At 33.3% G+C, this 27,925-nt stretch overlaps 3 protein-coding genes and 1 long non-coding RNA gene across 7 annotated transcripts; 1 reads left to right on the forward strand and 3 right to left on the reverse strand.

Annotated features, from left to right (window-relative positions):
- Positions 1 to 2,673: 2,673 nt before the first annotated feature.
- LOC106795226 (uncharacterized) lies at positions 2,674 to 3,282 on the reverse strand. Its single transcript, XR_001383703.2, has 2 exons — positions 3,149 to 3,282; positions 2,674 to 3,068 (listed from the first exon to the last, which is right to left on the reverse strand). It is a non-coding gene; the product is annotated as an uncharacterized lncRNA (long non-coding RNA).
- Positions 3,063 to 7,561, forward strand: LOC100801341 (zinc finger CCCH domain-containing protein 53). 2 transcript variants are annotated; one of them, XM_003539859.5, is made up of 9 exons: positions 3,063 to 4,789; positions 4,879 to 5,058; positions 5,159 to 5,344; positions 5,441 to 5,535; positions 5,629 to 5,874; positions 5,992 to 6,157; positions 6,331 to 6,543; positions 6,659 to 6,737; positions 6,864 to 7,561. In XM_003539859.5, exons 1-8 carry the CDS (start codon positions 3,825 to 3,827, stop codon positions 6,720 to 6,722), a joined length of 2,115 nt encoding a protein of 704 aa, XP_003539907.1. In that variant the 5' UTR covers positions 3,063 to 3,824; the 3' UTR covers positions 6,723 to 6,737; positions 6,864 to 7,561. The 2 variants fall into 2 exon arrangements, with proteins under 2 accessions (XP_003539907.1, XP_006591992.1); XM_006591929.4 differs by having other exon boundaries at positions 5,159 to 5,338.
- A 4,514-nt stretch (positions 7,562 to 12,075) lies between these two features.
- On the reverse strand, positions 12,076 to 19,341 carry LOC100805063 (putative calcium-transporting ATPase 11, plasma membrane-type). Of its 3 annotated transcripts, XM_041007312.1 has the most exons (8): positions 19,168 to 19,341; positions 16,097 to 16,151; positions 14,306 to 15,991; positions 14,046 to 14,107; positions 13,796 to 13,954; positions 13,375 to 13,546; positions 12,976 to 13,277; positions 12,076 to 12,684 (listed from the first exon to the last, which is right to left on the reverse strand). In XM_041007312.1, exons 1-8 carry the CDS (start codon positions 19,339 to 19,341, stop codon positions 12,376 to 12,378), a joined length of 2,919 nt encoding a protein of 972 aa, XP_040863246.1. In that variant the 3' UTR covers positions 12,076 to 12,375. The 3 variants fall into 3 exon arrangements, with proteins under 3 accessions (XP_040863246.1, XP_040863245.1, XP_006591995.1); XM_041007311.1 differs by having other exon boundaries at positions 14,046 to 15,991; XM_006591932.3 differs by having other exon boundaries at positions 14,046 to 15,994.
- A 2,874-nt stretch (positions 19,342 to 22,215) lies between these two features.
- On the reverse strand, positions 22,216 to 26,036 carry LOC100807558 (probable glycerol-3-phosphate dehydrogenase [NAD(+)] 1, cytosolic). Its single transcript, XM_003539869.5, has 5 exons — positions 24,779 to 26,036; positions 24,225 to 24,446; positions 22,968 to 23,215; positions 22,731 to 22,870; positions 22,216 to 22,524 (listed from the first exon to the last, which is right to left on the reverse strand). Exons 1-5 carry the CDS (start codon positions 25,437 to 25,439, stop codon positions 22,398 to 22,400), a joined length of 1,398 nt encoding a protein of 465 aa, XP_003539917.1. The 5' UTR covers positions 25,440 to 26,036; the 3' UTR covers positions 22,216 to 22,397.
- Between the last annotated feature and the right edge of the window lie 1,889 nt (positions 26,037 to 27,925).

The raw sequence follows: 27,925 nt of genomic DNA on the forward strand, positions 1-27,925 counted from the left end.
TTTTTTGTCCTTAACGATTTCCAGACATTTATTTTATATTCTTTCATGATTTTTAATTTTTTAAAAGCTAAATGAATGGCAATTTTATGGGAAATTGTTAAATATACCTCCCCTGCTTACAAATCTTGTCTCTCTTTACACTTTTTGGTATGTTTTTTTTACTAAAAAAATCCGTTTCAAGAAATTAAGTTCTGGAAAGTATTCAATTATTCACGCGTAACCTAACCATGCTCCAAGACCCACAATGCGCTAACATGCACACTCTGATGCCACCATGCACACACGATATCCTCAAAACATCAATCACATAAAATCCTTTTTTTTATATTTTTTTGAAAGGATAGAATTCTTCATTATTGAGTTATTTTTTTATACAAATTTCCTCTGTCCCTACATAGTTTTTTTTTTACTGAGATTGCATTCCTACATAAACACATCTCATAAATATTTAATATAATCATAATTTTTGGAAGCTCTTCATAAATGCCTTTTTGTTTGACAGATCTTCATAAATGTCTTTAACTTTTAATCTTTGTTGTTTATTATTTTATAACATGAAGCTTTAGCTTAATATATAAAAATAGTCAATCAAATAAACTCTATAATATTATAAAAATAGTAAAAAAGAAAAAAGGCTAATAAGCTAACCCAGAGCTTATACAATTTTGAACAAAAAGGGATTAAATGAAATTAAAATTAAACCTAATTTTTTGAAACTAATGTTTTTTTTATGGATGAAACTCATGTAATATCATATACGGAGTCATTTAAGATCGGTTCATCAAATTTGCCTGATTTTATTAACATCCTATTGATCATACCCTTTTTCAGTCATCAGCAATATAAGCTGTGAAATGACTTAAGAATTACACGAGTATTATGAAAAGATGTTGATGTAAGTAACTTTTTTAAAAGTATAAAAATGTACTTTTAACTTTTAAGCATTACTAAATATATCGAGATATGAGTTGGGTGTTTAGATTCGAAGAGGGAGAAAAAAAAAAACAGGTGGAGAGAGACATTAAGTCATCATTTCTATTTTGTTTGTGGGGCATCTCAAAAACGATAAGTGAGAAAGCAGGATGCAGCTATCATACTCTTATCTCTATACAAATTCCCTAGATTAAAAAAATTAAATAAAAAAATACTCTATACAAATCCTATATATCTTTTGTGATTTTCTAGCGTCAAAAGAACCACCTGTCTCTTTCCTTTACATAATAACACATTATATTATCAAGTAATCATCCCAACAACAATCACAAATAAATTACATATACTTGTGATAATTGTAAAGGGACCCTTTGAGAATAATGATAGAGGAGCTAGGGGAGCAACACCTTGTGGGACATCACCAAGCAAATAAGAAGTAATCTAAATGGCAAATGATGGGTTTAATTAATGCTAGTTCGTGATATAACTTGTGGGACATCACTGAAATACACTTAACACATTTTTTCTTTATGGTATTCGTTTCTTAATAAATATAAACTCTGTTAAGTTTATCATCGAATTAACAAGTTAAAAAAAATTAGAGTAAAATATAATTTATTTTTTATTATTTTCTGTCTATTTAGTGTTCAACATATATTCATTTAGCGTATTATTTTCAAATACAAAAATTCTCATATTTAATAACATCAAATAATTGTTCTCGAATAATATCAAATCCTCGATGAGAATGATTTATCATTACTATAACATCTGCAATTTATTATCTAATGATGATGTATTATTAGACTTGATTATTTAAGTATTGTGAAATTTATGATTTATTATTTTGTTTTATTATATTGTTGAAATGCTTAATTGGTATGTTATTTATAAATATTTTGTTATTAAGTGAAGTCTTTAAATTTATAAGTTGAATTCACGAATCGAGTTTATAAAACTCTCACGAGCTATGTAAACTCTTGAAAGTTTGATTGTAAAAGTAAGTAAAAGTAAATTTACATTTGTAATTCAAAAGTACACTTACTTATTTTTATTGTAAAAGTGATATATTAATAAGTTTTACTTTAAATGTATTTTAAAATCATCTTAAATATAATATTTTTTGTTAATAAAATAGTCACATAAAAATTTAGATTTTTTAGATAATTGTTTTTAGGATATTAATTAAAGAATTAAAATAATAAAATATTCATTGTAAAATCATAGAAAAATATAAAAAAGTAATGAATAGAGTAATTTTACACATCTTAATAATTTTTTTTAAGTCATTAACCAAATATTTATCAAAAAATTTAATAAATTAGAAAGAGAGAAAATGTAATTTTTACTCCAAAAGGGAAAGATGGATGTAACAAAAGTCTAAAAATTATAGATTTTTTTTAGAATTCAAAAACAGAAAATATCATGTGTAATACAAACAAGTTTTAGAAGAAGAGTGTGTAATTTGTTTTAAAAACTATAATAATTCACATATATATATATATATATATATATATATATATATTTTATTATTATATGATTGATATAAAATATTTATCGATTCTATTAATTATTAATCTCACATAATTTGACGAGTCATTTTTAATAAAAATATCTTTACTCAATCATATTTGAATTTACTGAAGGTCAACAAGTCTAAAATAACTTGAAATCAAGATTTTTGATTAATAATTCATTCATATTGTTGAAACTCCCTGAATTAATTATAATCAGCAAACATACATAATGTATTTTTTTGATAAATAAATAAATATAAATATACATTAAGAAATCTGAGTAAAGACATGATGAGCCAATGAAGGCAAAACCTGGAGCGTGCTGTTCAGTCTCCAATGGCGAGAGGGTCCCACAGAGGCTGAGAGAGATTGTGTTGGGGCGTGAGAAGCAAACTCTGAAGGAGGAATTGGAGTGAGGAAATGACTGTTGAGTTTTGGTGTGCAATGAAATTTGAAAGTAAATACTAAATACATAGAGAGGAGTGTGAGAGTGGGATCTCTCCGGCTTGTTAGTGAAGAAAATCTTGGCTTGATAATTGAGTTGAGCTCTCAACTTCACTGCCCCCATAAAACGCATTTGGCTATTGATTCTTCTTCTGCTACTTCTATCTACAAAGCCTGCAACCATATTATTACTATAACCAATTACTATTAAGCAAGGCGGTGGTTTGGCTTTTCTAGTAACTTTGACTGAATACCATTGTGTCTTCAAACTTCAAACTTCAAACTTCAAACTTCAAACACAGTAACCGAACCAAGAGTAAAGAGACTGACTTTATCTTCCTTCATGGGTAATCCCGTACTCTTCTCCTCAGATTTGGATTTCAATTTTAATTTGGCAAAGAATAGAGCTGCTTAATAAGTAGTAGGAGGGAGAAAGAAAAGGAAAAGAGTTTATTTTTTGGAAGTTTCTCCTTTTGTTGTTTCTGCAACTTTTGCCCTCATAACTTCTTTATAGAGAAATTCAACCACCATCTTCTGTCCCTCTTTCTTTTCCTTTATTTTTCTCCTTTTTCCTTTTACCAAAGGTAACTCTTGGCATCCTCCTCCGTTAGTCCTCTCCCATTAATCAACCACACGGGAATACTACTTTTAACACTCAACTTTCTTACTCTTTTCTTCTCCCCTTGTGCTATGCTTGCTGGAATATGACAAATAAACTCACTGTGCCACCACTCATCTCAACTTGGTAGGTAGGGCTTTTGTGTGTGGTTGAGAAAGAAACTTTACTTGTAACAGGAGTGAGTGAGATACATGACCACTAGGGAATAGAGAGAGAGAGAGAGACTCAACTTGAAAAAAAGCAAATTTGATTTTTAGGATAGACTAGTTTGCTGTGGAATCAAGTAGCAATATTTTTTTTGGGGTTCACCGATGGATGGTTACGAAGCTACAAGAATTGTGTTTTCACGGATCCAAAACTTGGACCCTGAAAATGCTTCCAAAATCATGGGTGTACTTCTTCTTCAAGACCATGGTGAAAAGGAAATGATTAGACTAGCATTTGGTCCAGAAGCACTTGTTCACTCTGTGATTCTCAAAGCCCGCAAGGAGTTAGGTTTACCTTCGAACTCTCCGCCCACACCCTCCACTCCTCCTTCTCCTTCACCCTTTATTTCTAGGCAAAACTTAAACACTTCTTCAAGGCTCAGTGGCACCAATATCCCTCCTGCTCTCACTATCCCTAACCCTTCTTCATGGCCTACCATGTCTGAGCTTCAAACTCCTGATGATTTGATGAGTCCCAACCATTTAGTTGTTGGCTCTTCTACTTCTTCATTGTCCTTACCCTTTTATGCAAACGGAGGCTCAGATCCAATTGATGAGTTCCAACTTCAAGACCAGCTTGCTTTCCTGAATGATGGTTCTCCAACTAGTACTGCTCTTTCCCACAAGAACAACCCAGATATGTTTTACCCTAGTAACTCAGACTTGTCTTCAAGTCCTACTACTGCTGCTGACCCTACCCTTTTTCCTTCCTATGGTTGGGGAGGGTCTCTTCATCGTAGGAGTTGTTCAGTCAATGATGCTTGTTTGGGCACTGAGGACCCTAATTCTGGGTTGGGATGGAAGCCTTGTCTTTACTTTGCTAGAGGGTACTGTAAAAATGGGACTAGTTGCAGGTTCCTTCATGGTGGACTTGGAGATGCTGATGCTGCAATGGTTGGCTCTCCTAGCAAGATTGAGATGATGGAGCAGTGCCATGAGCTCTTAAGATCCAAATCTGGTCAGCAACAAAGATTGGCTGCTGCTTCTCAGCTCATGGCCTCTTCCACTTTTCCATACTCCCCTAAGTGCATGAATTTCCTGTTGCAGCAGCAACAAAATGATACCCAAAGGTACCCCTTTGCAATCAAGTGTTTTGGTTACTGTTGTCTTTATAATAGTTGGGGTGCAGAATTTTAATCATGGTTGATAATAATTGCAGAGCGGCAGCTGCAGCTCTGATGATGAGTGAGGATTTGCATAAATTTGGACGATCCAGGCTTGAAAGAAATGATTTTTCTTTGAACAGTCCTGGCATGGTAAACCCAGCTTCCAGGCAGATCTACTTGACTTTCCCAGCAGATAGCACTTTCAGGGAGGAAGATGTTTCAAATTACTTCAGGTTATTATTGTTTAGGTTTAACTTTGTTAACTGGGGTCAGTGTGCATAGTTGGTCGATGGCAGAAATATTAACTTATAGTTTTTATTTCTGTTGTTGAAGCATATATGGTCCTGTCCAAGACGTGAGGATCCCATACCAGCAGAAGCGAATGTTTGGTTTTGTTACCTTTGTTTATCCAGAGACCGTGAAGCTTATTCTATCTAAAGGAAACCCTCATTTTGTGTGTGATGCACGAGTGCTTGTTAAGCCTTACAAGGAGAAGGGCAAAGTCCCAGACAAGTACAGGCACCCCCTCTTTCTACTCTTATGTTAACTTTTTGTTTTTGTTATTCCCTTGAGTTTGTTTTGAATGTGCTCACTATTGTTTCTTGTGATTTGCAGGAAGCTGCAGCAGCAGCAGGTAGATAGAGGAGATTTTTCACCATGTGGTACTCCTACTGGATTAGATGCTAGAGACCAATTTGATCTTCAACTTGGTAGTTGAACCTTCCATTTTGTTGTCTTTTCAGATTGTGTTGGTGAAACCTACTCTACTTAACACGTGTACTGTCTTAATTGTATGGTTTTAGGAGGCAGAATGTTCTACAATACTCAAGACATGCTGTGGAGGAGGAAGCTGGAGGAGCAAGCTGATTTGCAGCAAGCTCTTGAGCTACAAAGTAGGAGGCTAATGGGTCTACAACTTCTTGACATCAAGAAGCATCACCAGCGTGCACTTTCCGCCGGAAGCCCAATTCCTTCCCCCACCCATTCTCCTAACATGTTCAACCAAAATCTTGTTCCTTCTTTTCACATCACTTCAGAGGCCCCAAAGGGTATATCTCTCTCTCTCACATTTTAAAGGCAGCGAATTTCAGCTGCTCTTGAATTGAACTTGGTGCGTTTCTGGGAAATGGAATGAATTTGTTGAGATTTATGTTATTTGATTTCAGAGAGTGGTTCAAGTTCTGCTCCAGCTAGTATTGCATCAGTTTCTGTTGGTCAACAGCAGGTCAACATTTCTGTTGGCAAGGAAGTGGATGTCAATGGTGAGAATGGGTATGATGAAGGCAATGGCAAGCAGAGCTCTAGTCATGAAGATCGTGATTTGCAAGAATGGTATAAAACCTTTTCTTATTTTGAATTGCTAAAAGGGCACCAGAATAGTAAACACCTTTTTGCACCAAATCCCTTTTTCAGTTCATGGCAACAAAAATCGTGCATTTATTCAGGTTTTCCAATTTGCCTAAATTTGATTGTCAGCATTTTAAGTGGTTTATGAATAAATGCAGTTTGGAGCATAATCTCCCTGATAGCCCTTTTGCTTCCCCAACAAAAGCTGATGGAGACTTCATGGTTGCCTTCTCCAATGGATCTAATGAGGCCATTGATGCAGATGGCTTAGCTGCATCTGCCAACTCCAAATTTGGGACTAGCACATTACTTCCTGCAGCGTCTGCTCTTGACATGGGAACTTTCAAATCCTTTAATTGCCAAATACCAAGGTACTGGCGTGTGACATCACATTTTAGCCTATTAGTCTTCTTTACCCATGCCATGAATTTTAGTATCTATAATTTGTTTGTTTGTTTTTTTTTTATGATCTGGGTTGGTTTTTAGGTTCTCTTCTGGCCATGGAACTATTGGTATGTTCGCAGGCACCGGTGGACCGATTGGCATTTAGTTTCCTGATGTTCAGGTAAAGCTAGTTCGGGTGTTTATGTTGATGAGGCTTTTTTGCATGTTGTCGTCAAGGTGGATTGGTTTGTTGTTTAGTTTATTAAATTTTGATGTCGGTTTGGTCTTTTTTGTGCAACATTTACAGGAAGTGAAAGATGACTAAAGAAACCCGGACAGATATAATTGAGAATCACCGCCACCACCATCATGACGGCTATCACCATCAATCTTCAGTACTATACTACTTACTACAATACAAAATGCATACGTAAAAAGCAGTTCAGTGAAGGAAGTGGGGCAGGCATTCGCTTTCTTTTGTTAGCATTATTATTGTATTATTTTCTTTCTTCTCATATCTGTAGTAGCTGAAGGAAACCACAGGTTAAAATAACACACAAAGAGTCACCTGAGTCAATGTGTAGTAGGAACTCCATGGCACTGTAATTTCTTCTCATTACCCTTGGATGTAGTAGTTTAGATTGTTAGTCCTATGTTGTTACAGGTATAATTTGAAGTCTTTGTACAGCTGGAGCATTACCCAGAGAAAGCATGCATAGATGAAGTGGTAAAACCGTAAATGCAGAGTTGTATAACTACAAGGCTGATTGAGATCCCCCCCATGATGGGTAACTAACTTGAGTTTGAAGGCCAGAAGTGAGGAGGGGAGTGTATAATGTCAATCTTAGCTGGATTAAAGTTCAAAGTGGAGATTTTTAGCTTGGATCTTATGTTCCATCAGTTAAGTTTGTAGTTCTACTTAGTTGTTATACACAGTTTATCAACAACCCTGACAGAAAAGAGAAACAAGAATTAGAAAGAATCAAAAGTGAGTTTTTAAACTAATTGGTCTATTTGCCTCTCCTCTTGTGTGCTTCATGATTTTAAAGGAGAATTTGTCTCGTTGTTCCTTCAATTATTTTCCCCTTCAAATTGTAAATTGGTGGGGTCTGTCTTTTTTTTTTTTTGCCATTATTGGAGAGAAAAGAAGGGGACCACAAGGCACACCATCACATGGGGTTGCTGACACTGCAAATGGGCCACACACACATTTATATAATGACAGGTTGTGCACAGGTCCTACCCATGTGAGTCATAGATATTTATCTCTCTACCCTTCAAATTCTCTTTCATGACAGGAAAGGACATGCACAGATCTAAAAGTAGGGTAGATGCCCACACGTATGACAAAAGTGGCCAGTTACTCGAATCTTTTGGGGTCTGTGGATGTGGCCTTGTGAATGTGAGTTGCTGTGCTCTATGCTTTTATTAATTTGCCCTCTTTCAAGTTTTCAAGAGCTCCCTGGTGTTTGTGAAAAACCAATACCAATATATGTTGAGTAAAGGGTTTAAAATCAGAGTGGCATATCGTGAATAAGCACAAGCCGCAATGTTGGTTGGTTGGTTTTGACACGTTAGTTGCCTTTTTAATTATGATTCACAACTTATGACCATAGGCCAACAGAACAGAACATTGCCCCAATGGTGGTGACCCATGACTAGTAAATCCATGCTTGGTTTCTTGGAAGCTCACGAATTAGATTGTGTTTTAGTGACTGGATTGTATGTGTGATAAAGACATGTTTGCACATGTCACGGTCTTATGCGTGCATGTGGTTATATTTTAGTGGCATAGGATTCTAGAAATATGGTCAATGGGGAAACAGATGGTAACTCCTGATAGCAATTCCAAATGCAGTGTTTGTGGTCGGATTGTATACCTCGTTTCACAGGAAAATTATTTTTAAAATTGTTATCATCTTGCTTTTCGCAAATAATTTCAAAAATATCATGCGCAGTACTCCATACATATGCAGACATTATGGTTTTCTTCACCAAAGTCTTCAAATTTGGACTCTCCATCATTGTCTTACAAGATTGAGCGGTACAACATATCTAGGATATTAAAAGTGTTCATGATTTATCACTTAGGTTATAGGAGAAAAAATGAATTGAGTTTTCAAAATAAAAATTAGTTCTCTATTAAGTAATCATTAGTTAATTTATTGATTTTTTTTTATTTTTTTAGAGAAGTTACATGAAATGAAAGCTTTTATAAATTAGCAAATGAAAATTTTATTTTAATTTATGAATAATTCTTTTTTTTTTTTCTCTTCTCTGAGAAGTACTTATAAAAAAACTTACCCAAACACAGGACCTTAATGACTTAGGTTTAAATATAGAGTATAGATCAAATAAGTCATTTAACATACTCCACTTAATAGTAAGTTTTTAGAAACGATGAATTTTATGGATCGTTAGACAGCTCACATTAAGTACATCAAGTAAAATAAATCATATAATTTATAAATTATTTGATTTTTCATTAATTTATTTTATTTGAAGGTCATTAAGGAAAATAAATGGAATAAACCTGCAAAATTTATTCTTGTAAAGCATTTCTAATATTTTACATAAATTAATTAAAAGTTTGTCATTTTAAATAATTTCTTTTAAATTTATTCTGTTTAAATTTCTTGTACTCTTAATGCAAAAAAATACTTGCTAACTAGCATACTTTGTAGATGGGTTCAAAATCTAAATCGGTCTGTGAACCCCACAGATCAACGCTCTTGGAATCGAGTATAAGCTTGTGTTTCAAACAAAAGGGGAAATATGACACCGTTTTCATGTTTGTGTTAAGGTTGTTTGCATACATATATCTTCACTGTATTCCGTGTATTGCATTGTATATACATTTAAGGTTGTTTATGTATATATCGTACTAAATATTAATATGCATATTACAGGATGAACTTGGTGAAAAAAAGATACATTAACATATGCACAAAAAAGAATGAGTTTTGAAATGTTGAAGTCTAACAAAAAGAAAAGAATGCTAAGCATAACCTTAAAATAACAAAATGATGATACAACGAGAGCGTGAATCAATTGGTACAATGTTATTGTATCGTAAAAAATATGGCAATTAAATCTACTGCAAGAATTTGTTAGAGTTCACATTCACATACTATAAATGGACTTTGTCTTAGTCGTTCTATTCAAAGCAGAAATGCTCTCCACATGCATCAAATAATTGAAATCACCAATCTTAAACTGAAAAACAGGAACTCCATAAGATTTTGAAAATAGAGTATTCACCAAAAAAAAAGGTGATTAAAAAAAAATTATTTGAAAGGAGTAAGAGAGTGCTCAAATTAGGAGGAAATTGGAAAGGTCAAAGCCACGGTACAATGTGCACCATTATAAAGTTTGCATATTATTTAGCAAGAATATTCGTTCCACATGCTTCAAATGGATTAGACAACTTCTATTGCACATGCACTCGACATAAGAGTCTCAGCACTTGACACAACTCAAGGCCGAAGATGAAAAAGAATGTACTGTGTTGGTAGATTGTTGAGACAGAAAACGAAAGATTTGTTGTCCCTTTTATTAGCAGAAGAAAAGAAGCAAAGTACAAGACCATTCATACAAAATTTTATGGTAAGGAAGACTGATTGCAGGAATCAAACCAGGACTTATCGGTTAGAAGAGTTCAGTTCAATTTATTCAGCTAATAAATCATTTGTTTATCTAAAATTTTAATTTTGTCTTAAAAACCAAAAAAGTGTTTTAATTTAAATTAAAATTTATAAAAAAGGTTTTTTTATGTATAAATATATATTAAATTTTTTATTTATAATAAATAACTATATTTAAATGTATAAATTATATTTTAGATTCTTAGTAAACAATTTAAAATGTGATATAAAGTTATTTTAAACTATTAATTTTTAATAAATTAACCTTAAAGTTAAATCATGTAGAAAATTTAATCGTTGTTATTTAATCAAATCTTGAAAATAATCTCAAAGAATGAGGAAATTTTATCTCAATTAATTGTAATAGCCATGTAATAAGTAATGAGTTGATTTGCTCAGATATTTTTTATTACTTAAAGTGATAAAGATGAGATTAAAATTCATGACCTAGGTTGTTTGACTTTTTTTAGTAGATTAGCTCATTTATCGATGTCAAATAGATGGAACAAAAAAGAGAGCCTAAGTTAAACATAGCCGAAGAAATAATGTCTGACAAGACAAAAGTGATAGACTGAGAACGAGGTGAAGAATTAATTCTCAAACTCAACCAAACAAGATTGATCTTTGAGACAGTAGTCAAGGTCATTCACTTAATCATTTAATAAAGGTAAAATTTAAATTTTTTAATTAAATTTCAAAATATTTATTTTTCAATTCAGTTCTTGAAGTTGTATTTATTTTTGAATTATGTTCTTAATAAGAACATAATTAAAAAAATAAATACGAATTCAGAAACATAATTGTAAAGTAAAATAAAATAGTTAAATGATCTATTTAAAAATGATAAATAATTTGAAACTTAATTAAAAATGGTTAAGTATTTGCATGTTATTATTCTCAATTTTATATGTATGGGTAAAAATAAATCAAATAACATGTCAGAGATCTATAATATGACCCGTCAAAGGTCTAACATGTTACTAAAAATGAAGTTTAAGTTTTTCAAAACACCTATTAAGTTTGATATATATATATATAAGTATTAATATATAATAAGTATGTTTGTCTATTTAAACCTGTTGGCTTATTTAGGTTTATATGCTTGTTGGCTTGTTGACCAGTCTTTTATAAAACAAACTATGTAAATAGGTTTTTAAGTAGACCATACCAAAGCCTAAAAATAGCTCGTAATAGGTAATTAGATTAAATTTAAGTTTAATAATTATGATATACATCATGTCAAGTAGATAAAAGTTTAGTGTGATCCGTTCCCACCTCTATTTGCAAGAAGTGAGAATACAAGTTTAACATCTAAAGGTTGTAAAGGTGAGAATGTTAACATGCAAAAGTGAAAATATTGGCCCATAAAAACTTGGCCTAGGACCTAAATAAATAACAAATACAAGTTCAGAAGCTCAACTAAGAAAAATATTTTAAATATCTAATTAAAAATTGTTAAAAAAATTTCAGACTTATAGATTAATTTAACATTTAATATACATAGAGTTTTTTCGGTAACAAATATATATATTTTGGCAAAAGAAGATTTTTGAAATTCATAAGTTTTTTTATCTTTCTCAAAATGTTTTGTTTTTGGGTCAAACATTAAATTAGAGACAGAAAGAAAAAGAGAGAAGTATATGATAAAATTAATGATGTGATAAGAATAGATGAACAAAAATAATAAATATATACAAATTGTTCTAAAAATGTATTAGAAGAATAACATTATTCATAAAAAACTATTAACTTTGAACAATAATCCGACCATATAATAATAAGTTGACGATAAGTAAAACTTTGTAAACTTGGCCTCCTAATTTCGCTCCGGTACATGTTTAGTAGCAGATTAATGTTTTCACTACAGACAAAGAAACATCCTCCGAAAGAGTGAAAGGAAAGGGGGTTGAGGAATTATGGATGATATCATACTCAAGATCGACAATGACAGTGCAACCAACAAATGAGACAAATAGAAAAAATATTGAGGGCAGAAATTAAAGAATGGTGGGAAGAGTCTAAATAAACTCTAAAATGAAAGACAACCAACGATGACAAGTTATGGTATATCTTTCTTTAGGGGTAGGTATCTTTCTTTAAGGGTTTGAAAAAAAAAAAAGAATCAAAATTGTGATCAAAGTTATATAGTGAACTGCATAATCTAATCTATCGTATTCATGCCAGCTCTGGTCCACTTGGAAGCTGCTCGTAGCCATCATGGTGCGTGGCAATGTAGTTACTGGATGGAACAGGAATGCACTTTAGGACAACACCTACAACTATGCTTACTGCACCAATCATCACGCTTGTTAACCACAACTCCTGGCTCAGTGGCACTGTTTGAGCAAAAGCACCAAGATATTGAACTATTATGGCTTGAAACCCTATAGTTGCGGCCATGACCATCAGAAAAACCCAGCTGCTCAACATGCCTTGCAAAACATTTATCTTCTCCATGTCACGGCTGTTTATCTCGTTGAATACCTATTAGTTAATGACAGAAATATTGTTTCCAATGACAAGAGTTGGTTAGTGTGTGCCTCAGGATGCATGAACATGACCAAAAAGTAAGTAACAAGGCCAAGCATATTAAGTAACAATGGAGAAAAAAACTATGCACTACCCTACCACATAAACATCCAATTACTACACAAATTGAGACTCAGGGAAAGTAAAATATGAAAATCAGAAAACACTTTTTTTTTTTGTGAGGAACAAATATGTTTTAATCAAATATATCCAAGGTCTACTACGTGAAGTTAACTGATCTATTACCTGGCAAAATACAAAGGTGTTGAATATGACGGTATTGAGAAGTAAGGTAGCATCATCAGGTCCATTGAGCTTGAGAATCTGTTTGCCACGAAATTTGAGAACCAAAAGGACAATAATTTGATAGATGCTCTGACCAATTATATTCCTCCACATGACCCTGGTGATGATTTTGGCGTTCCTTCCAACTGGTGGCATCTTCATAAGCCCATCATGAGGAGGTTCTGTAGCCAGTGCCAATGCGCCCAGGGTGTCCATGATCATGTTTACCCAAAGCATTTGAACAGCAGTAAGAGGAGCAGAACCTGAAATGGATTCTGCTGTGATTAGTCATCTAAATTGAACTAAATATTTAGCTATGACCTGAAAAGATCGTCTTAAAAAGTTAGCTGTATGTATTACCTGACACGCATGCTGAAACAAAATTCAGCATGAGAGCCACAACATTAACTGTTAACTGAAACTGGACAAACTTTTGTATATTAATATAAACAGCACGGCCCCATCTGGTAACATTCACTATGGTTGCGAAGTTATCATCCATTACAATCACATCCGCGTTCTCTTTGGCTACCTGGGGAACATGGAGGTTAACAATACCTTAACAAACAATGCTACGTAAAATATTAAAACCAATTGATTTGAAAACATATTAAGTATGCCCACAAAATGATATAATTATTGTTGCCTACTATATGAATCCTATTCTCACCCTAAAATGATACAAGGCAAGCAGATAATGGCACGCAATCTCAGATGGCATGGAACAAATGGTAAGTCATGAAGGATTTTATATAGAATGTGGGTGTAGTAACAAACAAACCTCTGTCCCTGCAATACCCATAGCAAGTCCAATATCAGCCTCATGCAACGCTGGAGCATCATTGGTCCCATCACCAGTTACTGCCACAACCTCATAAAAATCATCCCTCAAATGTTTCACTAAGGTGTGCTTGTCAAGAGGCAAGGATCGGGCCATTACCTACACACATCAAGAAACCATTTTATAAATGCATCATCCTTGCCAAACATTAAAAGGAGTATCCATCCAGGGAACAGTAATTAATCAAGACCTGTATTTTTGGTATTATGTTCATCAGTTCTTGAGGGCTCTTGTTCCTGAAATCTGGTCCCTCTATTGCTATTCCATCTGTCAATATGCCGCATTCTCTAGCTATTGCTTTAGCAGTATTTATGTTGTCGCCAGTCACCATTCGAACGACAATGCCAGCTTCTAAACAAGTCTTAACAGCTTCTTTGACTCCAGGCCTCACTGGATCCTTGATCCCAATAATAGCTATCAACGTGTACTTATCCTCAGGAATACTATCACTTCCAGAAGATCCTTCAATATCCTTGAAGGCAATGCAGAGCGTTCTCAGAGCCTGAGAAGCAAAACCATTGATAACTTCTGTGACGCTATTCCTTTGTTGTTCGTTCAATTGGACGACTTTGCCGTCTGCATTAACAACTTTTTCACACATTTTGACAACTATTTCTGATGCTCCTTTGCAGAATGCTCGATACTTGTTGGTGCCATCGGGAAGAGCCACCAGCACTGACATCTTTTTCCTGATTGAATTGAAAGGCTCAACCTTCACTATTTTATACTTGTCGTTATAAAACTTGGAATCACCTCCCAAAAGCAAGCCAAACTCCAGCAATGCGGACTCTGTGGGAGTACCCATGATCTTGTTCCTTCCATCTTGCCCTTTGACTATCTCTGAGCCAGTGTTCTGGAATATGGATTGCAAAAGGAGATCAGATATATGCTCAGAAATTGAGGACTTCAACACATTTTCACTGTTGCCGATTTTAATGGCCTTAGTTTGTTGGCAAATCCATATTTTGTCCACAACCATGTGGTTTGTAGTCAAAGTCCCGGTTTTATCAGTGCAAATGCAACTAGCTGAACCCATTGTCTCGCATGCGGAGAGGTGCCTTACTAGTGCCTTGTCATTCATCAATTTCTTCATTGCAAATGCAAGGCTTAGTGTGACTGCCAAAGGCAGTCCCTCAGGAACTGCCACAACTATTATAATGACAGCAGTGGCAAAGAAATTGAGAAGGCTAGATGCATCATTTAGTGACCATTTTGTGATCTCATGGTGAGCTATTTTCCCGCAGAGAAACCTTCCCGTGAGAACCATGAATGTGACTATTGCAAAACACAAACCTATCTTTCCAATAATGGTGGCAACCCCATTTAGTTTGACCTGAAGTGGTGTCTCATCATCTCCCCCTTCGTTCAGAGTATCCATCAATCTTCCCCATTCAGTCCTCACACCAACGGATGTCACCAGCATCTTAGCAGAACCATCTTGCACCATCGTCCCTGATAGAAGAAAAGGCTTCTCTTGATCAACATTCACAGCCTCACTCTCACCTGATAGACTTGATTCATCTATTAATAAACCGAAACCTGATGTGAATAACCCATCTGCAGGAACTATGTCCCCTATTGACAGATGGACTATGTCTCCTACCACTAGATCATGAATTGAAACTTTTTGTCTTTTGCTGTCTCTTGTAACTTGAATGCTCACATTTTTCTTTTCTTTGTCCAAATCCTTAAATTGCAAAGACTGTTTATAGTCACAGATTGAAGTGACAAAGACCACTAAAAGGATACATAGTATGATTCCCACTCCATCGTACATACCTTTTGGCCAACCTTCTGTTAAGATTCCAACACCTACTGAAACAAAAGAACATACCATAAGGATGATTAGAGTTAAGTCCTGCATTGCATCCCAAACGAACATCCAAAAGCTTCTGGGGGGATTCTCGGCATGGCGGTTAAAACCATAGACGTTTTGTCTGTGCTGAACATCTAGTGTGTTAACGCCCTGTTGCAATGACACACGAACAGCTCTTGCTAGTCCTTCAACTCCTTCATGATGTTCTAAACATTTGGTGTCATGGGATCGAACAATGGAGGCTAATTCGTCAGGCTCAATTCCAAAGCCTGCTTCCTGAATCTCTTTGGAGAGCATGGAACCACCACCACGGTTCCCAGCTGCTGGATGAGAAGGAAAAGAAAAAAAAATAATTTAACAGAACAACAACGTTAGAGTGAATAACCAAAAGATGCTGAATATTGAAAGCGGTTAAGTGTGTATACCATTAATAAATTGCAACGCTGCTTTTTGCACATAGAGAGCCACCCGTATCTTTTCCTGGTCAAGATAGTTAGAGCATATGCAAAGTGTGTTAGGGCGACAGATAATAAATGCATGACATTCAACGTTTAAAAGGGTATATATATTGCATTTTTTTATATATCCTGTATGTGCATGCTTCCAGCTAACTGATATATATATCGCATTTTTTCACTTGAACAACAATTTTCATAGTGCCAGATAAGAGATTAAACGGTTTAGTTCCTTAATTAGCTAAACAAAAAGCACACAACTACACATAAAATTTACTCACCAATTCATATGCACTAAAAAAATGAGATATGTGACAGTGTGACACTAAATAACTTCGAATCGATAACCTCTCATCTCTTTAAACTTCTACTAAAAAAAATAAAAATGAAAGAATGATAACTTTGTGAACGAATTTTCCGTGCAGTGTATATACAATTTCGTATTCGTACTGTTTAGCACTTTTTATTATTCAAACTAGAAGTGTGAGCATAGAGGAAAATATCATTTTTTCTATCAAGATATCATTTGAGTAAATATTTTAACGGCTAAATACATGCATATGGTTGATGAAAACATATCCTATTATCTCTAACATATATGATCATGTAAAAGTCATAAATTTCAATGGCACTGGTAACAAATTTAATATTACTTTTACAGTTTTACTAAAGTTTAATCTAATAATGAATATTTAAGTAAAAGCGTTTCTTTTATTAAAAAAAAAACTGTTGCTCCATGCGGTATATATAAAAAATAAAGATGCATAAACACCTCATGCTGTTTGGCACCTAAAAAAAAAAGAGAAAAAAAAGAAAAAGTGATATAATGAATAAGAAGAAAAACATAAATAAAAAAATAAAGAATATCAAAGGAGTGTTTGTGATATATGAGTGTCTATATATTACTACCCTTAAATAAATAAGTCCAAAAACTATGATAGTTTAGCTAATAATGTTGGAGAATAATTTTAAATTCAATAAGTATAATCTATCGTCTTCACCCTCAAGCTGATAAAGCATCATGAGGGTTAGATCAGACGATAAGTTGTTATGGCTCTGAAGAACGAGATATTTGAAAATTGAAAATACTGGTACATATCACAATTATAATTAAAATCAACTTGAAACGAAAGCAGAGAAATACACCCTCTTTTTCTATCACACATTAAATGGTAATATAGCAGTTCTATCATACAGTAATTTCAATGAAAGGTAAGTTATGTACATAAACCAATTGCCTTTTTTTTAAAGAATGTACATGAACCAATTGCCTAACGAAGTAGGAAAAGAAATTTAAATTACTCAAAGCACCAGATATAACAATTATGTGTGATTTGTTGTTGTATCTGTTTCCTAACAAATACAAAATTGAGATGACAGTTGTCAAATTAATCAGGACGGTATATAACATAATTTTATTGATTTGCTAGGCCAGGAGTTGTATGAAATTTCTTACAAATCCTAAGCATACAACTCATGTCATTTTTTTGTAATTAATAGTAATATAAATATTATGATTATGATAAATTTTATAAAATCAGTACGACCAAGTGAAGTTGCTTTGGAAATACACCGAAAATGATAGAAACACTAGTAGGGTAGCACCAAAGACTAAAGAATAGGCACCCAAGACAAAGAAGAAAATGACTCAAAGTAGGGTAGTAACACGAATCTTTGCTGTTTTACATTGCATATAGCATATGATAGAACAAGTGGTCATGCATGGTTGCATGGGTTAACTTAAAGATATACGTATGCATGATATCTTAATTTCGTCATGCAACTAATTTTGTTTTGTTTGAGTTTCATAATGGAAACAATTAGAATATATGTAGAACTAGGAAGCACAAAAAGACGAGCTTTATGTTGAAAAACTACAATTCAACGAGACAAAAAGATAAAGATTAGAAGCTTTAACATGTAGGTGGATGGTGGAGAACATGTGCCATCCTATTGACAGCCATTTGATTTGACTATATCAAATTGTTTCCCGACTATGGCAACCGGTATGAAAAAAGTTTGCCTATCTTTGAAAGATTGAGACTAATTTGTTTGAACGGTACTTGATGCAATATATTGAGTCAGTTAAGCTTTCGAGAAACTTGATTCATAAAACAAGAAATTTCAATGTCCGTCACTCTCATTTTTAATTTTCATAAAAATTGAATTCTCAAGTCGAGGTAGGTGTGTGAAAAGCAGACGGAAAAATTCAAGGAGAAAGTTAGGAAATTTCTTCTACATTAATTCTTATGGGAGAAAGTTTTTTTTAGACAATCCAATTTGCAGATGTGATTAAACACTAAATATGAACATATTTTTCAACAGATTTATTAATTAAATTGTGAGAAACTAAAGTAGCATATTTTTAGTTTGAATTTTGAGATGCGATTCTTCACGTCAAATGGAAGTAGCTCCTCCTCCTAACCTTGTAGCTTCCACCTAAAATTTGATTTAAACGTGGAAAGATTGAAGCCATGTGCATACAAAACACCCAAGCAAACATGCACTAACCCTTCTATCAGACTCAATTCCTATGTTTGAATATGCTACTGTTATTTTTTAATCAATAATTAAATAAGTTTAAATACCTCCACAGAGAAAGTAGGTGAAAGAGAGAATTTTTCAATAACTAAACAAAACCCTTTAAGTTTTGACAAAATCCTAGTAAACTTAAAAGGCTGTGATTTTGATATGGCGGAAGAAAATTAGGCTTTCAAGAAGAAAAAATGAATTTCGGGAAACCGTGTGAAGAAAGATACGTCTGATCTGTTTATTTTAGGAGGAATTAATTCTCCGGTACGGATCATGTAAGATTTTATTATTAAGATAAATTTGCGTACATGCATGATGATTATAGCTAAAAAAAATTACAGGGTTTCTAAATCATGATGTACGTAACTGGTTTAATAAGAACTTAATTACACTTAAAACTAGCTTTCATTTCACGCTACCAATGTTATGAAAAACGGAAATTTGTAAAGGAGCAAAAGCAATCGGATTTTGATCTACTGTGAGGTATTGGAATTGGAATGAATACGTGCCTGGAGCTTCTTGCGCTTTTGTTCGGCGTCAGCGCGTTGGGCGAGATTGGCCACCATGCGGAAGCGGCGGCGGGGATTCTTGACGACGGAGACGGCGGATCTCCATCGGAGAAGAGCATCCTCAGAAGGGTTCTTCGGCTGCACGCTAAAGTTTTCTCTCAGGTACTTCTCCATTAATTGCTAGCTAGCTATTCCACTGATCGATCGCTAAGCTATTGCTTCATACAAAATCACTCTCATATATATATATATATATATATATTTTATCGCAAAATTGGTTAATACGAATGAAAGGAAGAAGAGAAAGAAAGTTTCAAACGTCGCCGAATATGGCGGGAACAAGAGAGAGCTGCCACAGGCATGAGACTGGGTGAGGAGAGGAGCACACAAATATATACATGCATGCCCCTCTTCCTTTTACTCTTTTACCTTAATTGATATCATTATTGGCTGAAAAATGAATATAACTAGTCATCAATTGTATATATAAAATAATATTTTTTGTTAAAACAATACAAATAACTATTTTCCATTTTTAGTTTACAAAACTATATAATTTTATTAAAATATTTTTATGATTTAAATATTTAGGTTGATAATACAAATATTTAATAAAATAAATAAAACAAAACGTAAATATATTTAATCAATGAAATATATAACCATAAAGTTATAATTAATTAAAAAATATTCAAATCAATCGGTTAACAATTACAATAATTTGAATTAATGAACATTGATATGAGTTTAAAATTACTATGTTGTCGGTGTTAAATTATTTTATAATAGCAATCAATTATAATTTTCCATTTTTATTTTGGTGTATAAAATTACTCATTTTATTTTAAAATAAGTGTCACATTTTTAAAAAAATTATCCAATAAAATAGATATTTTTCTTTAAATATCAAACATATAAAGACAAATTTTCGTTTTGGTTTCATATACCACATAGGTAATCTCGACAATATTTCTTTCCAAGTGGTTTTTTTAAAATTATTTTTATCGATCTATTTCATGAAAATAATTAATCATTGAATATTTTCACTTAAATTAGTCATGCTTGTGTATATACCTAAAATATAACATGTACATGCCAAATTCTGAGGTACTACTCCTCTGGGTATGTTGATCACTTGATCTACAGACTTGAGGCTTGTCAATCTGCTATGCTGACATGCTCCTCTTGAGAGTTGTTAATATTCTTTCAAGAGCAGGAAGGAATGTGTATGTAATGACACTTTGACTATATGAGTTAGTGAAAATCACTGTTATAAAAATGGGTTTGATCCGACTGGTGACCTAATTTCGTTGTTGGATCGTTCATGCATCTGGTTTGGAATGATCGGTGAAGGGGAGGCTGCTGGTGGTTTAGGCGAGCGGATCCGGTGAAAGGGAGGTTGGTGGTGACTGGCACAATGGTGGTTGGGTGCGGTGTTTCTACACCACTCTTTCTTCCTTAGTCATGTCGGATTCTTGTCCTGCAGATATTAGTTCTCTTTTGCTAACAGATGCCACGCCATGGGTATAGGACTTAGTTTTCTTTGTAATTTTCTAACTGAAAAAAAAAAATAACTAACACAATTGTGTACAGATTAATTCATACGCTTGTTGATTTAATTTGATTTTTTTTTAAAATTCAATCAAATGAATGCAATTTATTTTGATTGATTAGGAATCTTTTGTTCTTCTTAAAATCAAATCAAATCAACTCTGCTATTGAAACCCCCACTGCTGCTGGTAAATACCTTTGCACCAACGGTATCTACCAGATTTCTAGTTTTGCTGCCATGGTCTCTGAGTTGTACCTCGAATTTCCTGTTCACAGGTTTGATTTTTTTCTTCTTAATTTAAGTTAAATTAATGTTTCAATCTCATTATTATTAATTATTATTTTAAATTTTAAATCTCATTATTATTAATTTTTATTTTAGATTTTAAAATATAATTAAACTTTTTTTAATCAAATAATATTAATTATATATATATATATATATATATATATATATATAATTTTAAATTTGTAATATATATCGAATCAAACAATTATTCATTCACACCGATACACCATTGACTCATTACCGAATTGGTATGTTGACTAATCAGGGTAGTAAGCATTTGCGTTTAATTTTGTAGTCAATCCCGTTCATAATAAGTCTCTGCTTCGCATTTCATGATGTATATATATTTCAAATTCTTTCCTTTTCATTCGCCACCTATTTCATTAATTTGTGTCTTGTTATCTCCTGTTACGTAAAACTCACCGCAATATTATATACAAGGTTAATTACTTTTTTTTTTGTCCTTAATTAAGTTTGTCTTTTTACTTGTCACGTTGAATATTATTTTTCGCCTTCCATTTTGGGCAAACGTTGTTGCTCACGATTCGTTCAGTAGTAATTGTGGTAACAAACTAGCAATAGTTGTCATCTTTTAATTTCTAGTGATATTATTTAGTGTAATGAGAAATGTTTTTACTACCTAGCCTAATACTATTTTAAACACCCTCTTTATTATTAACTGAAATTTACAAAATTTTGTGATACTTATTTTTTTTTATAGTTTTATAATTTTTAATGAATTTTAACTAACCGTAAAATATGCTTTTGTAATTGTTCATTTGAACACTGGAAAAATGGAGTTAAACTTTCGTGAGAAATATACGTGGTAGTTGAAGAGTTGTTGCTGTTAGGCTTTGTAATCACCATACTTGAAATTAGTAGTATTATTTCATTTGTTAAGATACTTTGCATCCATTAAATTAATCTTAATCCAAGTCAGCCCTCATTTTACCTTCTCGAATCTTCATAACCATCGTTCACAAGTGACATGAGCCATGCAGCTCTCGATGCCATGTGCCACCTTAAGTTCCTATAATACCAAGCATAAAAGATTCAACTATTCATCCTGTAAATGTGACAGGCTTTTTTTTTTCTTGTCTACCCGAGTTTGCCTAAGTATGTTATATCATATATAGTATAATGTACCTAATATAATTAATAATAATTAGATAATTACACTATAATATGCAATGTATAACAATTGTATATTCTCTCTCTAAAAAACATAATTATATTATTAACTAGAATATCCAATTATATTAATTAGGATACACATTAACTGCAACAATATAGTATCGTTGGATACACAACTTTGCTTACTCCAGATATTTTTAGGAGGGGCGGTGGATAAATATGGAGCAGCAGAAGATAAACTTAAGACTCTTAATTCTTAAGGCTGGTGACCAAGAAGTGATGGTCTGTAAAACACATGGCTTTGGGCAATCTCAATACGGTCACGAGGATCATTCATTGTCTCATCTCGCAATGCTTGAAGAATTGCCTCTACTGGAGATTCCCTGAATATTAGAGTTCAACAAAACCATGGAAAAGTTAGTTTCGTTACTGGATTCAATTTTTACATTGCAGGGAAAACTTCTAAGTACTACACCTAATTACTGTATCTGTATGTCAGATGATGCTGGAAGCATAATCCATTGATTTTAATAGACTTATCCCATTAAGTGAGGAGAGAGCATTACAGTAAGGTAGCAAAAATTATTACCTAATTATTAGTATTTTATATAACATCTTCAAGATGGGGCAAAGCTCCACTGGGGCAACGAGCTCGTTTTCTTCAGGATTTAGGACATTTAAGCTGGACTGACTAAGTAGCTCATAGAATGCTTTAACTGCAGAGACTCCCTACAACATGCACAACAAAATATACATCATTGATAAGCAGCAACACAAAAACTTGAATGAAATTCTAATCAGACAGCAAGAGCCACAAAATCTATACCTGAATTGTCCCCTTGCCCTTGATGCTGTCACCCATTTCAAGGCTCAACTCCCCTTTGGCCAACTTTTGCCCATACCATGCATTGCGACCTTTCAACAACGTTACATACGTATCAGCCAAGAGAGGCCCTGCCAGTCTTTCTGGTTCTTCTGCCAATAGATGAGTTATAAAAATCATCTCAGATGTGCAGTGAGCAAAGTACACTGACTTGCTGGTGGCACTCTCATTTGTTAAAGCGGCTACCATTCCTGTTAAATTGAAGGTCGTGAGTACAAATTACAAGAATTGAAAATATTAAGAGTGCAATATACTATGGTGAGATAGAAAAGGAATTCAAAGCTCAATAGACGAACAAAATCTAGAAACTCAATCCAACTACAACATGAAATAGTATGTCAGCCTCTGACTGATATCAATTCTATCCTCTGACTGATATCAATTCTATTCTATTGGTCTATCTGACACAAAATTTTATTTGAAAATTGAAAATTTATTCACAAATTATTTCTATCTGATAAAATCAAGACCTCAGGAATGAATAATTTAAGTAATTGCATCTTCTAAATACTGTTAAAAAAAGTTGTTCTTGAAAGTCAAGATCATCAATATATTCTTTAATACATTTCTCTATGGAGAAATCATTTGATCAACTCTGATCAGTATAATACAAGGATTACAGAGCTCCTTTCTAACAATTAGTATTAAATTTAAATTGCAACGAATGAAGAAACAGATCTTGAGCTGGAGATAGTATTTAATATTCATAAAAACTCAACAAAAACAAAACCAGAGACAGAAGCACAGAATTGTTGGCTAAAAAATCATTCCTAATCTCCAACCCAAGGGCTCTGAATGATATCTGGCAGAAAAAAAATACAATAAGCAAGCCTCTTCAGTGAGAAATAAGAAATTATAAAAAGGGAAAGATGCTTGAAAAGTAAGGATTCACGAAACCAACAAATCCCTACAATTGTAGGCTATACATGTTTAATCTCTATCAGTTTCACAAAAGCAAATACAATAAGTTTGCACTTCAAGGAAAAAACAAAAGATTTTAAAAAAGAAAGGAGCTTGGCAGGTGGAAATTCTCTTCCTCTAAATACCTTATCTTAATATCTAACAACTCCCAAATAATATTTAGCATGAGAAAATGCAAAACACTAAACTCTAAATTTTTTTTGAAAAAAAAAACTGTATGTACCTATTTGCTTCTACTAAGTTGTTCTCTACAATGTAACCACATAAACTAGTTTTTACCTGCTCCAATAGCATATACATTCTTTAATCCACCCATAACTTCATGAGTAACAAGGTCACCATTATCCCACACTATAAAGTGGGGCTGCCTCAAAAATTTTGCCAGTGGTTTCCTCCACTTTTCTGCCCCACATATCCTAGCGTTTGCATATTCCTTGTTGTAAATTTCTGAGGCAATGTTAGGACCTCCAAGGTAAAGGATGTTCTCAATGGGGACTCCAGCTACAAAACATGATAGAGACAGTGAAGGGGATGGAAAAAAAATCATTTAGTTAGTATAAACTATAAACATGCCAACAAAATTAAACTGAATTAAAAATTCAAATTACAGGACAATGAAACAAAAACATAAAGTAAGAAAATAGCTAAACACAGAACCACACTGTAAAAAAAAAAGGTTTAAATCACATTAAAAGAGGATTAAATTTATCATCAAAGATGTATTCAAATGCTCCAGAGAATATACAGACACAGGGAACTTCAAAGTGCAGAGAATTCAAACAACATAGTTCACTACAAAAACAATTAATGAAATGAACATAAATGTATCTCACTTGCTTGATTGATCATTAGCGTGGGAGTTATTATCCGTGGTTCAGGCCCCAATTCTGCCTCCACACCCTTTGCTAAGGAAATGATGGCAGGCACTGTGATTCTCTCTTTCCAGTACTTGCTAATTTCTTCAAATACCTCACGGGTTTCCGTTGATGGCAAGCCATTAATCACAATATCTGCGTCCCACACAGCCTCCTGCAGGTTTGTGACAACCTTGAGAGGGCAAAGAGGGGTGTCAATCATGTTCAAGCAAAATCCATCTTTCAAAATCTCATCTGCATAAAGGACACGATCACCCAATCTTCCCTCAACATATTTCAAATACGCACATCGCCTAATCAGCCTTCTCAATACATCCTCCCTCGAATTGATAACCTCAAACAAATGCTTAGCCAAGGCTCTATCAACCGTTCTTCCGGGTCTTCTCCATATCCTAATCAGAACCTTTTCTCTTAAACCACCATAAGCCTCCTGCAACATAGCTGTGAATACACTACCCCAAGCCCCAGCTCCAACACCAACTATTCTCAGTGGATCACCATCCACTTTCCCCATTAGCAGACGAAGTTCATCAAGCTTCTCTTCCAAATTGCCATTTACAGTTTGGACAGAACCATTGGAGCATGCACTGTGAGTCACGGCTTCACCGTTTCCAAACATCTTTGATCTAAATGACAAACGCTGAGAGTTATAAAGTAAAGATCTTGAATTCCCACAAAACTTATAGTCGAAAATCTCATCCAAGTTCCAACCTTTTTGGCACCCAAATAAACAGAATCCTCCAGAACGTAAAATTCTGACTAACACCAACCACACCAATCACATTACACGGGAAAGGAAAAATAAGTAGTATTGATTTTGCAATAGAAGTGTGGAGATGCAATTTAAATGCCTATGAAACATGCACAGTAAGAAATGTCCAAATCGAATAGTTTTGGTAATGTAATCTCAACAAACCAAACCAATCGTGGCGGCGTGAAGTTGAATTTGCCTTGCCATGCCCCGCGCGTCAATCGAATTGACCAACTTCAAAATGAAATTTGAAGAAGCTGCTCGGTCACCTCAGAAACTGCCATTGCATTTGCTGAGTGAGTAACATGTCTCATTGGAAGAGTGAGACATAATTATTCTTAAATTTCACCCTAGTCTGTAATGAGCAGTAATGTAAACTGTTGTTGTTTACTGTTTATTCCTAGCTAGAGGTTTTAAGCCATCAACAAACATAATGCAGAGGTGAAAAGTAGCAACGAATAAAAAAACGAGGAATGATTTCTTCAACCCTGTTTTAAGGTGAAAATTCACATAATTTCATCGCACACAAAAAAGTCCGATTCATTCATCTAGTGAGTCAATTTGAATAATATTAAATTTTAAGTCATTTTAATTTAATATTTTATAATTTAGACTACTTTCTCCATTTAAAAATTGATCAACGATTTCAATTAATCGGGAATTAATATTATAACTTTTGTTCTAGTTCTACCTAATTTACTTAATAATACATTTAAAGAAATTGAGAAAGAAAGTAAAAATATTTTAATGAATTTGTTTCACTAAGTTATTTATTAATTTTCTTAATCTACGTGAAAAAATATTAAAAGATGATGAATATGAAATTGAAGGAAAATATAAGTTGTTTTAATTTTTATTTTGTTTTTTTATAAATTTTTAAAAGAAAATACTTTATTTTATAGTAACATTGAATGCAAAATCATGTTAATGTAAATACAAAATACCATTAGAAATTGTTTTAGATATTATACATTTTTTAATACCCAATTAAATTTTTTTTAGGTCAACTATATAGGGTTCCAGATACAATATCATTTTTTTGGGTCCAAGATCGGCTAAAAAACAATTGAATTTAAGCATCATTGTGTGTTTGGTCGTTAAACATCAAATTGAAAAACATGAGGTGGCACTCACATAATATATAATTGAGTAAAATATATTTTTAGTTCTTTTCCTTAATCTTATTTCTAGGTTCTGAATTTTTATATTGTATAATTTAATTTCTGAACTTTATATAAATTTCTTTTTATCCCTCGACTTACTCTCCTATTTTTGTTTTTTTTTTTTTAACTTGAGATTGTGAAAAGGAATTAAAAATATGATTTTTATAAGGGATCAAATAACACGATATAAAAGTTTGGAGACTAAAAACAAAATTTAACAAAAATATTGGAATTACAAATATATTTTATCATCTTTCATTATCTAAGTGATGATAACTGTCGCCATTGCTTGCTTTTGCTTCTTCAGTTCAACATTCACCTTACTCTCCTATTCAGCCTTAGTCACAATACAATAGGAATCATTCTATTTTTTTACCATGTTTCAGAAATAGTGTGGGTTCGTTATCGAATCTAATTTATCATCTCGTGTAATTTCAATTCAAGCATAGACATCACACGAATGAGATTGCCAGCGTAAATGTTGAGCCCTAACATCTCCCTATTCAAATTCTCATAGGACAGGGATATTCACCACTTATTGTCAGCTTCACATTTCAATGATTGAAAAATACTCTTTGGTGGGATATGAAAAGAAAATCATGCTCATTAAATGAATCCAACGGGCAAATACCTAATGTCTCTTTCACTGTGATGGTAACCTTATTATCATGCCAAGCCTCACCCTTAGTAGCAAAGTGCCACTTATTAATGTTTAAATGCTTCCCTAAACAATGGATATGTTGAGATATCTTGATTTTTTAATGGGCAGACTTAAATTATAACCCCTACTCCAGACTCATCATAATTATAACCTCATTTTGTGTATAGTGGGTTGGTATAATCTGAGGGTTAAATTCTAAAGGATTTATTGATGTATTCTTTTGTATCAGTTCTCGCAAATTAAAGAAATAAGAAATTTCAATTACCCTTAGAAATAAGTCGCATTTGTTCAACCACATAAAATATCTATAAGTTCTCCTTGTTCTCTTGATTAATTTTCATTTTTATAATATTGTCTACGCCACAAGAAGTGTATCATCAAGACTCTAGGTTTTCAGGGCTCGTTTTGATGATGTTCAAGATGTCTACTCATGAATTCAATATTGAGAAATTTAATGGATCCAATGAATCCATTCTTTTAAACTTGAAGGTGGAGAGGGAGTTCTAGTGTAGCAAGGATGTGAGGCAGAA

The sequence above is a fragment of the Glycine max genome, chromosome 12 (genome assembly GCF_000004515.6).
Source record: "Glycine max cultivar Williams 82 chromosome 12, Glycine_max_v4.0, whole genome shotgun sequence".
NCBI lineage: Eukaryota > Viridiplantae > Streptophyta > Magnoliopsida > Fabales > Fabaceae > Glycine > Glycine max.